The 13,422-nt window shown below is 43.2% G+C and overlaps 1 protein-coding gene across 2 annotated transcripts in view; it reads right to left on the reverse strand.

The window, feature by feature from the left end:
* ATP8A2 (ATPase phospholipid transporting 8A2) overlaps positions 1-13,422 on the reverse strand; it is a 564,765-nt gene that overhangs the window by 372,181 nt on the left and 179,162 nt on the right. For both annotated transcript variants that reach the window (XM_045797080.2, XM_045797081.2), the window contains exons 19-23: positions 11,460-11,509; positions 9,161-9,230; positions 8,195-8,279; positions 7,093-7,232; positions 5,236-5,374 (exon numbers count right to left, since the gene is read on the reverse strand). In XM_045797080.2, coding sequence (XP_045653036.1) covers positions 5,236-5,374; positions 7,093-7,232; positions 8,195-8,279; positions 9,161-9,230; positions 11,460-11,509 — 484 coding nt within the window. The remainder of the gene's footprint in view (positions 1-5,235; positions 5,375-7,092; positions 7,233-8,194; positions 8,280-9,160; positions 9,231-11,459; positions 11,510-13,422) is intronic.

Here is a 13,422-nt window from a genome sequence, read left to right on the forward strand (position 1 = left end):
TTAATAAAGCTACCCATCACTAGCATTCGACATGGTTCCAACCCACAGTAAGTGTGTTGGTCCTAAATATTTTCAGGGACAGTGTGATCAATATTTGAGTATGAGTGTATGAAACACACTGCCAGACATCAGGAATGGATAATGAAAGATGGTATTCTTAATCTATTCCAGATGGGGCCAAAGAGGCTCAGTACAAAGTCCATCATCCAGAGAACCAGGAAGCTAAGGACTCATCCACAGAGCCACACACCTGGGCACCTTTCCCTCCAGATCCTTCTCAGGAAGGATCCATCACATGTACGAGCACAGGGCCTCAGCCTTGCCTCACAAACCCCTCCCCACACCAAGCTGGGCTGTCCTGATCCATTCTATGCTCAGACTTTTTTTTTAATTTAATTAGCCAACCTATAGCACATCATCAGTTTCAGATGTAGTGTTCAATAATTCATCAGTTGTGTACAACACCCCATGCTCATCATATCACCTGCCCTCCTTAATGCTTTTTTTTTTTTTTTAACAAATTCTTTAAAAGGCTCAAGTTTTAAACCTATGTCATCCATGAAGCTTCCCCAGTCTTTTTTAACTCAGGTATCTTTCCTTCTAGGAAGTGAATACCAGCTGTCACAGGCACACACTCAGATTTTTGACACAGTCTCTTGTGACCTAGGCTGAGCTGCTTGGTTTTCTGTGCCTCAGTTCTATCTTTAAAGAAGGGATGATGGCTACCTCCAAGGAATCAGAAAACTGGCAGAGAGGACTCAGCACAGTGTTTCGCACATTCTAGCTAACCTTCACTCAGTAACTAACACCAGTCATACTTAATATCTATCCTGTGCAATTAGTACTTTCTCATCTATGTTACTCTGTTTTGTCTCAGAATTAACTCATGCCCCAATTAGGGGATGTAAGTTCCCTGAGCCTAGAGAAGAGCATCTGGCAACAATGCCAGCTGCATGTAATCAAGAAATAATGTGTCTGACTTTTTCGTAAAAAAAAAAAAAAAAAAAAAAAAACACAAAACACTCAGATTGAGACCACTACCAAACAATGTCCCAGCTTCCCTGAAAACAGAAACAGGTCTTCCCTTCGACAGGCAAGGCAAACTATAGGCAATAATAACAGCAGCAAGCACCATTATTTACTCACTTTTAAAAATTAAACTTCTAAAACTGTAAGAAGTGGTTTAAAAGTATTAAATGAGTCACAACAACTTAGAAATGTTTTAATGAAAGCTCTGTCCCACTTAATGACTTTAAAATGGATTTTGTTCTCACTCATCCTACATCCATTCAAACAAAATTATAGATTCTGTAGACTTCATATATGTTGTCTATGTATTTAATAGACGTCTTACCCAGTGGTAATAAGGAAATGACACGATTCACAAAAGCTACATCTGAAATTTCACTTTAGACTAACAGATGCCAAATCTTTAAGCTAAAAAAGAAAACTGCCAACTACTTGAAACACAGCTAATTAGCATAAATTCAAGCCCAGCACAGTTGGATTCTGGCATCATGCCAGTTCCAAACTACCTAAAACCCACCGGCAAGAAGACCGTCTATCTAGTACTCATTGATTCCTAAGAAACACAAATACGCTGGAACTTAATTTGACTAAATATTTGCAAGGTATGAACTAAGAGCTACATTTTACAAATGCTTCTTTTTTTTTAAAGATTTTATTTATTTGTTAGAGAGAGAGCACGAGAGAGACAACACAAGCAGGGAGAGTGGCAGGCAGAGGGAGAAGAAGACTCCCCACTGAGCAAGGAGCCTGGCTTGGGACTCCATCCCAGGACCCTGAGATCGTGACCTGAGCCAAAGTCAGATGCTTGGCCGACTGAGCAACCCAGGAGCCCCTTACAAATGCTTCTTAAACTATGATAAATAAATCCAATGCCGGGGAAAGCCAACAACCCCAAACACCAAACATACCAATTGTCGCCTCTACAGGTGAACTCTTACCATAAGTACCCCTAGGACGATGCAATTACATAGTAGGAGTCAACAGCTGCAAGACATTCCAATTTCAGGGATGTTGACATAGGACAACAATGGGCATCCAGGAATGGCTGAAACACAGGACCATTGTCCCCCAGTCTTCGAGTTTCAGAGAACAGTTGTATGAAAGCTACGTGAATCTGTTTAAAGGGAGCCCCGCACCAGAAGTGAAGAGCCCTGGGACCTCATGCCAGCTTGGTCATGAAACAGAACCTAACCTTTATAAACACTGAATTTCCCCCTTGAGCCACTAGTGAGACCATTCGCATATAACGCCTGAAGACAGAATTCAGAAGGTACTCCTAGCAGAGTGCTGCACTCAGCAGACATTCGTTCATTTGCTCTCTTGTCCTTCCTTCATAGAGAAGTCGAACTGCTAGACACCTGATCTTCCTCCCAAATATCTTCTGGGTGCCCGAAAATGCACACAGAATGCACTACCATGGGGACACCTGGGTGGCTCAGTCATTAAGCACCTGCCTTCGGCTCAGATCATGATCTCAGGGTCCTGGGATCGAGTCCCGCATTGGGCTCCCTGCTCAGCAGGAAGCCTGCTTTTTCCTCTCTCACTCCCCTTGCTCGTGTTCCCTCTCTCGTTGTCTTTCTCTCTCTCTCTCTGTGTCAAATACATAAATAAATAAATAAATCTTTTTTAAAATAATTTTTATTTTGTTATATTAGTCACCATACAGTACATCCCCAGTTTTTGATGCAATGTTCCATGATTCATTATTTGCATATAACACCCTAAATAAATAAATCTTAAAAAAAAAGAATACACTACCATGTACAGAATATCCAGTATTATGGAAAACAGATCAATAATGGCTCATATTACCAAGGGGTTGAGGAATACAGTACGAGTAAACTGGCATACAATCCATGCTGTATCTGGGGCACGACCTTGTGCTGCGTATAGCTGTCACCTGTGGTCTGCAATGGACAAGTCTGATACAATGTCTGGACGCCTACACTTTTTGCAGGCTCGACAGATATCCTAAATCAGAAGATGACATTTAATCCTTCCACACTGCCCGGGATTACCATTAAGTTCTGAATACAAAGTGAAAAAGTAATTCAGACAGAGCTCTTTCAAAGAATATCTGTTCCCTGGCTGTTGGCTGCATACTTAATAATACCAAAGAGATGTTTGATTCTGATACACTAGAAAACAAATGGGAGTACAAAAAAGCCTTCAGAAGATAAGACTTGGGCGAAGTCATCAGCTTATATAAGCAGGAAGCATCATTTCACTGTGGTCTTACAGAGTATTTGCTAAGAATGATCAATTTTAAAATATCTAATGCCTATAAATGCTTCTGGTACCAAAACTACAGATGTTGCTATACTCACTTTGAAAAAAAGCACAAAATAATATCACCATTATTTTCACAAACTCTTCGGATGGGCATCAATTATCTTGTAAGGCTCAGAGAAGCCTCATGGCATTCAAGTCAAACTTTCCTTTATGAATTATAACCCATTTGTGTTTTCTGGGTTGATTTTCAAGCCTTTGTTTTCCTTTGTGTTTATTGCAAACTCCTCCAGACCCTGATATGCTCAGGTATGACAAAAGGAACAAAGCAGGAAAAGGGACGCGTGGGCTGCCCAAGGGCAGGGTGATCTGGCGCAGAGGCTATGAGAGGGACAGTGGCCTTTTTCCAGCTAGCACAATGCCAGCAAAGTCACACTCGCTTCTTACAGCAAACACAAGAAAGCACTTAAGGGAGTCATCTGGGGCTAGGAGCATAAAAAGGTCATTCGTCCAGCAGGAACACTCAAGCTCTGTTTTCCAGATCTTATCATTATCGTGCAATTTTAACTTGAGGGGTTACTCACTTCTTAGATACTGCTCTAAGAGGGCAGAAAGCATTCCCTTAAACTGTCAGCATTTTGGGGCAGCCGTCAACTTTATGTGCCCTGCGTGAGCCACGGGAGCCACATAGCAGCACCAGGGTTTCAGCCCTGAGAGAAATGTCTATGAGAAATCATACCTGAAGGGGCAACATATATACACAGACAGAGGCACAGTAAACCAAAAGCAGGGGCTTACCTTCATTTTACAAAACACTGCTGACATCACCCAAGGGCTACACACTCTGGGTTTTTATTTTCTAATAGTAGTGAGGGATCCACACAGAAACATCATTTGACTTTTGTCCAGAAACACGCACTTGAAAGACAACACAAATCCACAAAGTCTGCAGCTGAAGCTTCCAAGACTGTTTATGAATCACGTGTCACTCGCCTGTGACTTCAATTTCACTTGTGTGGGAGCCCAAAGGGCACGTGACTAGCTTCCGCCTTGCTAAGAGGTGATTAAACTGAGTCTGGTTCATTAAACAAAACCAGCGTTCGCTTCAGAGGGGAGGTGTTTGTCTACTACTGAGGTTATCCAAGAGACAGAGCTGCTTCGGAAGGGAAGGCTTAAGGAAACGGGCGTGCCTGGAGTCAACTGATAATATTCCCAGGAGACTGCTCCCAATAGGGCAACAGTCATTTACATGTGGAGGTTCCAGCATGTTTCTTTCTGAAGGGACCTGGGACACAGTCTACTTCCACAAATATATCATGAGTCATGCGGCCCTTGCACACTCTCGATCACGTATGTACCGGGCTTCTGATGCCATCACGGCACTACAGAAGCACCAGGTAACTCGAAAGTAACTTCAAGAACCAAAATCAGATCTTTTAAAATGAGTCATTTCACCTCCTTTCAAACTCAAAATGTGCCTCTTTAACATTAATGTAAGTTATCTGGACTTAAAATTCCCTTTCTTCAACTTTAATTTCTGTGAAGTTTAGCAAGCAAAGAGGTTACCAACCCACACACGGGAAGGAAAGAAAGAGACGACATTCTTAGAAGACCCATCAGTTGGTAAAATCATTCAAGTGGTTATAATTATTTAAAATTATCATGCATATTAAACTTGGTGAAAACATGATCTTAGTCTCAGACTACAATTTTGTGAAGAGAGCAGTAAGAAAAAGTTACCAAATCTTGAATTCTGTATCCTATATAAGTGGGTTTAACACAATTCAGGGAGACATAATAGTTTTAATGTTTATTACAGGCAGATAACACTTATAAAAGATCTTCATTTGATTCAGGTAAACTTTCCTTGGCCTTAAAACATCATCTGTCAATGCATTTGAGGAAGCCTTAGGCACTTCTACAAGATACTTTAAAAATAATACAAAGCCAACACCGGGAAAATTTACAATTAATTACCTATATTAATTGCAGTTTCTTGTTTATCTCCTGTCAACACCCAGATTTTAATTTCCGCCTTCAACAGAGTTGCTATGGTTTCCGGAACGCCTGCCTGAAGGCGATCTTCAATGGCGGTGGCTCCAAGTAACAGTAAATTCTAGATTGAGAAAGAACTGCGATTACAGACTGGTACAGCCTTAAGAGCAGCATCAGTGACAAAACTGATCCCAAAAGGTAGTCAAATATTCTGACAGTTCTCTTATTTCCTGTACACTAAACCTTCGTTTGCAGATAATTAATGGTATCTAGACGTGCGGCATTTTGGAACTATTTGCAATATTAGAACCACCTGAAACACATAGGCAACCCAGCATTGATCATTTATTTCTTGGACCATGGGCATGTTAGAATAGGAATCACCTCGCAGTAAAGCATACGGGCAAGTTATCCTGAAGATATTCACAGGAGGTGAGCCTTCCCCTCTCACTCCACTGATGAGTAACGTACATATTATAGTATGGGTAACACGGGAAAAAAACTGATTCTAGATGATAACACTCATCTGACGATACAAGACTAAGAGACAGCTGATGCTAACATTTCAACAGCCAGAGAAGAAAATATCAAAGTATCTTAAGATTGAGGAGCTATCAAATGTTGCTCCTGTTAAACTTCTTCCAGGAGCACAGAGGGCCAGTTCACAGTGAGGATGGGTGTGGACATGTGGACAGGTGGAGACTGCCTGCTGGCCTGGCAGATTCCAGAGCCCCTGCACAGAGCACCTACTTCCCCTGAGTCCCCCCATGCTAGGGCACCATAGCTTGATGACCCGACTGTGGGAAAAGAGATTGACCTCTGCTTGGTACCACACGGACCCATCACCTATGTAATCGTTTTCTGATTCTAAAAGTAATTTTGCTTATTTCCAGTAAAGCAGAGCAAATGAAACTTGAATTCTGTTCTACTCCTACCAAATTCCATTAAAGTGACAAACAAGTAAATAGAAAACTCAGACAAAAGAGGAATATAAAAAAAGCCAAAAAGTAATTTTAAGAAACACAAAGAATGGGGGCGCCTGGGTGGCGCAGCGGTTAAGCGTCTGCCTTCAGCTCAGGGCGTGATCCCGGCGTTGTGGGATCGAGCCCCACATCAGGCTCTTCCACTATGAGCCTGCTTCTTCCTCTCCCACTCCCCCTGCTTGTGTTCCCTCTCTCGCTGGCTGTCTCTATCTCTGTCGAATAAATAAATAAAATCTTTAAAAAAAAAGAAAAAATAAACACAAAGAATGAGAAAAGCTAATGACTTCAGAGTTCTAGAAACTAGAAAACGAATGGGCCGATGGGTGCTGAATGAAACGGAAAAAGGTGAAATCCAACTGCCAGATTTGAAGGAATCCAATACGTAGAAAGCTACCTAATGCTTTGGGATAAACTGCAAAGACCAGCAACAACAAAAATCAAAGTAGGCAATATGGAGTAGCAATGGCAAAGGTAGCTATTATTAGAGTAAGTGTGAACATGCTTAGAATGAACAATGTCCCACCAGCTTACGCTTTCTGAATGCTCCTGTAACTCAATAGGGTGAACAATCTCATTAAGCCTAATCCTAGGTAAACCCCGAGAGTCACTGACACTGTTTTTGACCTGATACTTCTTAAGATACCATTAACACTTAGCCAAAGGTGGCTCGACCTCTCAGGTGCCCATAAAAACGAAGTGTTTCTTAAAGCAAAGAAAGACCTCGTTAAAAGCTAATGCTTAAGATATGTACAGGAAAAGGGAACATGGCTATATAGTGAAATGATTCCTGTCCAAAGACTGTTCAATACTCGGAGCTCCTCATTGGGCATGCAACAATGGTATCACAGGTAATTACCTTCTCTATGATCTCATAGCACTCTTCCAACCGTTGAGCTCTGTCTTTCAGGATGGTGCTGGCTTCCTGATAGACCTTCAGCCACTCCTCATACTCACGCTCAGAGAGGTCAGCGTAAGCCACACAGAGAGTCCTCAAGCCTGCAAAACAGCCACAGCATATCCAGCGATGGAAGCAAGCAGGACACCCTGCCTCCTAGGTGACATCATGGGGCTCCATTTTAAACCAGCATGCTCAAAAAAATTAAACTATCTGCTTTTTAGGTCACTCTAATTTAACTTTCACACATCTAGAAAGGGAATTGAAGAACAACTTCAGTGCGTTTTGCTGTAAAGTACCTCGTGTATAGATGTGAGAGTACGTGGAAGCCACGGAGTGAACTCCCCACAGCAGAGAGTAGAGGAGCTGGGCACGCACTCTATGTGCATGAGCAGTGAGCAGGTATCAGCAAGCAGAGGAGGCAGGAGGGACATTTTGAGACAACAATAAAAGCCCAACGTGCATCACATGGACGATCCGGACCAGCAGACACACGTGTGTACAAATACACACATGCATGCACACGCACATGTGACCAGAGGAATGCACAAAGGTGAAAAAGCTGCAGTCGGCACTTCGACCAGTCCCCAGGTTTCATCACCTTCCCTTGCTGGAAACCCTGATGTCAGTGTCATTCGAGGCCTTTCAGAGAACTCCTTTCCTAGTCTCTACAGGCTCAATGAATTATTGTTTCCTCGAGTCATGGATAAGCCAGTAGTCATAAGGATAACAAGAGGAGGACAGAGACATAACCTCATGAGTTTTCTGAGAAGAGGAATAATAACTACAAACTGATTCTACGTGTGGTGAGCTGGCCTGCCTGTTCCTTCCACACTCCTGGTGAGGAGTCAGCAGAGTCCCAGACAGGTGGCGCACATCTTGTCACTGCCACAGGCACAGAACACAGAGGGAGGGGACCGGGGGAGCACTAGAAAAGTATATCCTATGAAGAGAGCCAAGGACTGCACAAAACACACGTGTCCATTCAGAACATGACTGCATCAGCCACAAACACATGAAAATACAACTTCAATGGTTAAATACATTTCCAAATTTCACTTACCTTCTGTGGCAAAATATTCCAGGTGGCACAGTGTTTCCTCCATATATTTTGAATCTTTTGAGAGTCTCTCAAAAATGACATTATCCTGTAAGATAGAGAAACCCTGTGACTGGCAATCCCTTAAGTAAACCTTCCAGTCAGCATTCTAAACCTGGCTTTGTTGTAATGCTTGTCCAGTGTGCATGAGAACACCTGAGTGGGCAAGTAGAAATACAGTCTTGGCCAGATTCAGTCATGAGCTTTGGAAAATAAATCGGGTATGGGTGTGTCCAAAGAAAAACCTTTTGGGGAGAACCGTAAGTGTCAAGAGAATTATCAGGGACACAATGCTGCCTACATTTACCCACATTTGCAAAATACATGCCCAAGTTTATACACCTTCATGCAGGAGTGGAAAGAGTAACAGGCACGTCCTAAGCTGCTCAACTACACTCTTGCCTCCTGACCCTGGAGGAGCTCCTGGCAAGGGAGTGCACAGCCCACAAGGCACTGAACCCAGTTCGGCTAAGAAACACTGAGGAACACAGCTCAGAAAAGTTGTGACAACAAACAAACCACAACAACTACAAAGAGCTGCTGGCAGACACACATACACACACACACACACACACACACACAATCTCAGTGTACTTAAAAGACTATCACAGGTCCATATGAATTATTCTATCTTCCCAAAGTCAGAACACGCTCCAAGGATTTCACACAACACAGCGAACTGCTGTCTCTGAAACCAACTATTGGCTAAAAGCAAGCCTTTCACAGGCCACCATTGCCACACTGGCCTGAACCACCACTATTTTCAGTGGGCTGTTACTACCAGGTCAGTTTTATGGTCAATCTGAAAGAGCCTTTCAACCTCGGGCAAACGTGCAGCGCATGATGGGGACAGTGGTGGAGAGCAGCAGTGGATGAACGACGTAGCCAGCAAGGGCGCCCTGCTGCGCAGGACACTTAGGCGGTACTTACAGCCCCCTTACAATAGAGCCGAAGTTGGCCTGACGGAGTTCGAACAATTACAGACATTCTTTTTCTGTCACTGCAAGGGTAAGAAAAAGAGAAAGAAAGGAAAGTCGTCATTGGTCTGTATGACAGGACCCATGCCCTATGATTAAGCACCAAACAAATCAAAAGATGATCTGAGAGCCCTAAAAATGGCAAAGCTCCATTTTCCTTACTTTTCCTTCAGAGCTGGACTTTAATTGTGTATCTACTACTCTTTTTATTTACATATAATGGACATAAACCTATTTTTCCCTTCCCTGGAAACTGACTAGTATAGCTATTTATAGCAGGAGAGCAGAAATGGAAAATTTGACCATCTATTATGCACATTTAATTTACTTCTGATAATACTGTGTAGAAGTGTTATTTTACAGCTCAAAATATTAGTCATCTGTGCCGTAAGTAGCAGAGGGGAGCTTCAACATAAATCCACTTAGTCCAAAAGCCCCTTGTTGTATCTTCTATTAAGGGGAGTAGAAAAAAATTAGAAATTCATAGAACACTCCTGATTCAGCCCTTAGGTGTGCCTGATTACTGCCCCTCCCCACTCCAACACGGACACTTCTGCACTCTTCTTTCATCGTGGCCCGTGCTCACTCAGGGAGCCTTCAGTGGCTCCCTACTGCCTACAGATTCCAGTTCTTGCTGACCTCCCCTCACCTCTGCAGCCTGGCCTCATTCCCCACGAGCCCGCCCACCCACCCACCTGCCGGCCTCCCGCACACCAGAATACACACTACACTCGCACTCTACACCTTCTGTCCCTGCCTTTTGCAGACATTCTATCCTCCTGAGCTACCTCCCAACCACACTAGGCCCCCGGCCACCCATGCCAGTAAGGGGATTCCCAATGGACTCTTCGCTCCTAAGACTAAGGCACACGCTCTCTCCAGCTTCGTGTAAATTCCCACATCCTAACCCACAGCACTCTGTCTGACCTGGATTTGAATTCTCCCTCAGCTACCTAGTAGCCAGGTACTCTCAGCAAAGTTGGTTACCCAGCATCTCACTTTCTGAGTGTATAAAGCAGGGCTGTCACCAAGGGCTGAGAAGGAGTGCTGTCAGAATTAAGTGGCACCTGGAAAAGCAGAGTCTACTAGAAAGAAAGAGAACCACAGCTATAACTCCAAGGACTTTTCCAATCCCTCGTATTCTCCCAGAAGTTTTTAATACATCCTCATGTCTCTATCCATATCACCTGCTTTAATCGAATTCCCTTTCCTCCTTCTTGTCCCTGTAATAACTGCTGGTTACCACTGCCACATAACAGCACAGTTTCCAGGACATCCACAAGAGATGGGGCACAGAAACGCTCGGAGCAGTGTTTAATGTGTTCCTTACCTCCACACACAGGGACCCTGGCCCCTACTCCCCTACATGAACCACTACTGTTATCAACCATCGTTCCTCCCCTCTGACTCGCCCAGCCCCAAGGGCTCTTGACCTACCAAAGTTCAAGTTTGCGGTCCTAAAACCAAAGTCTAGGACTGGAAAGCATTTCCCACAAGAGGGTTAAAAATTGATCTTTTTCAAACAACTTATAAAGCAGAGAAAATAAAGCGTGAATCATTTAACAAAGGTTATTGAAAAACTCCAGTTTTACTAATGGGAAAACATGCTTTTGAGGTAGCGACAGAACCTTGCTCTAGTGTTGACATCAAGTTCAATGTTAAGAAGGAAAGATACCAAACATTAAGATATTTTTAATGACAAGGGAAGCAAATGATCCAAGAAATATTCCTGGGTCTTAAATTAAATAAACCACACTGGGGAAGAATGAGCTGGAGTATATACAAGAGAACTGCCCGACTCAGACAAAGCCTCTGACAGGATGGACGGATCTTATCGACCTCCGCTCATCAGTTTCCCAGGCCTGACACGAAAGTGCTCACATGGAGCACGAGGCACGACCCCATGGGACGTGGGAAAAACCAACAGAAATAGGGCCCTCGTCACATACTCCAAACTATGCAGACATGTCTGCAGCTGCTGATGCCAGAACAGCAGGTCTGGAAATCTAAAGAAAGAGGAGGATATGGAAGCATAAGGTTTCATTTGGAAAAAAAAAGAAAAACGACCTACTTCACTTTCTTTAATGAAAGTCACAAATTCCAGCAAGGAGAGGGTTTGTGGAGATATATTTACTAAATTCAATACTTAGGTACTATATTTAATCATACTATACAATCTTGCAAACACTGTGATGACGTTGTGAAATATATATGGAAGTATTTTATTTCAAGTGCACGAAAGAGAAACATACCTAGAAAATTCCAGGACGTTAAGGATTCCAAATGTCTGTTCCTGTCCCATCTAAAGGAAGAAAAGCAGGCTCTTACCTGAGGTGCAAAGTATTAAAACCTTGTAACAACAGTCTCCCCAATCATAAACCTCTCTGTACACACATCTCCCCATCCCGCCAGCACTTTCTCTCTCTGTACATAATACACATACACATATATCCCTCTCTCCCTCTCTCTGTAATATAATACACACACACACATACACATATATTCTCTCTCGAGCTCTCTTTCTATCCCCCTGTAAAGGCCTTTTCAACAAAAGCTACGGTTTTCCCACATGCCAGTCCGGTGGGGTCATAGCTCCCCCTTCTGGTAGAAGCTTCTCATGCCTCAATAGGCTGTCGCAATAGCTGGCCGACACAGTCCCTTCCAAGACAGGGAAAACACGGGACACAAGCTACACAGGTCCACTTGAAACCCTGGGGCAGGTCATGCGTCCAAACTCAGAATTTTACACATTTTATAAAAATGCACGCATACATCATATGCCATAATTTCCCCTGGGGAGTCTGGGGCAACACCCTGTGATCCAACTCATCAATTTTCTACAGCGTAACGTAGGACTATCCACACTGAGGTTCCGAAGACCACACACGGCCTCATGTCAGTTCTGGTTACATGGTGCTGCCAAATGCCTAACTCCCCAAATATGGGGGAGAAACTCAGAATTCAAAGCTTCTTGGATTTTGGATTTAGAAATAAGGATTATGGATCTGCAAAAGATTTTAGGGCAATTAATCAGATGTCACCAAGTCATCATTACTGCCCTGTCCACAACTCCCCACTCCTTCTCCTTGCATCCTGAAATATAACCAGGAACCCACCTCATCCAGCCTTCATTGGCCTTTATTTCCCTCCTTCTGCAACCACCAGTTCTTTTTCCTCACCCTGTCCCAACCTGGTCAGATGCCCATTCAGAAATGTGCCCACTGGTACCGCACAAATCAGCACGAGTGCTATGACTGCCAGGAGCCAACCTCTCTTTGCTATCCCATCAACCACTGTGCAACCAGGTGCAGCCCACAGACTCAGCCATTAAGATGACCAGTTGGGCCACTTCATGGCTGGTAACCAACACAAAAATGCATGGTTTGAGGATATTCTGCTATTGGTGGTTAAACAGGATTTTAAAGTTATTAGTATGAACCTTAAGTAGTCATGTAGTCTTATTTACTCTCAGAAACATGGCCTTAATAGTTTAATAAAATGACGAGGGGGTGTCAATCCACTTTTAGTCAGCCTCTACCGCCATGATGACAATGCCAGTGGGCTGTCTAGCTCTCCATATTTATCTGGTACTGTGAGCAAAGCAGAAGCAGCCATGCTCTCTTTGTCTCTCCCACTTGTGTCCCATCAGTGCACACCCAATCCCTGTCCCCATCACTGCAACGCAGAGAAAACAGCAGCACCCACACGACAGAAAATTCTACTGTGATTGTTACCAATCTCCTCAAACTGAAGGGGGTAAAGACTTCATTAATGAGAAGCTTCTATGAAGGAAATTGAATACTCAGTTACTTTGTTCTACTTTAAAATAAAAATAATTATGCTTTGATCTCTGTACTCCAGAAGACAAGAACGTGAACGTGCCAAGAAATAGGCACACTGTAAAAGGTCTGATATTTTTCTAGGTTTTACATATAAGTACCCAAAAAATGGAGTACCACCAAGTCAGGAACAATAACAATTTATTATATAAATTAGAAGTGAATTTCAAATGCATTAAGAAGGCCTAGAGATACAAGGATGCATGAAAGCAAAAACTGTTATAATACATGAACCCGCCCCAAATTGAGAGGTGAAGACAGGCAGAGGAGACAGAAGACAGTTGTCTCCAGGCCCTCATCAACTCATCCTGCAGCAAATTGCAGCCCCCCTAATCAGTCAGCATTAAACACACCCGCACCTTGCCACTCCTAACCA

Source organism: Ursus americanus, chromosome 10, assembly GCF_024610735.1.
Source record: "Ursus americanus isolate L20-20 chromosome 10, mUrsAme1.1.p, whole genome shotgun sequence".
NCBI classification, from domain to species: Eukaryota; Metazoa; Chordata; class Mammalia; order Carnivora; family Ursidae; genus Ursus; species Ursus americanus.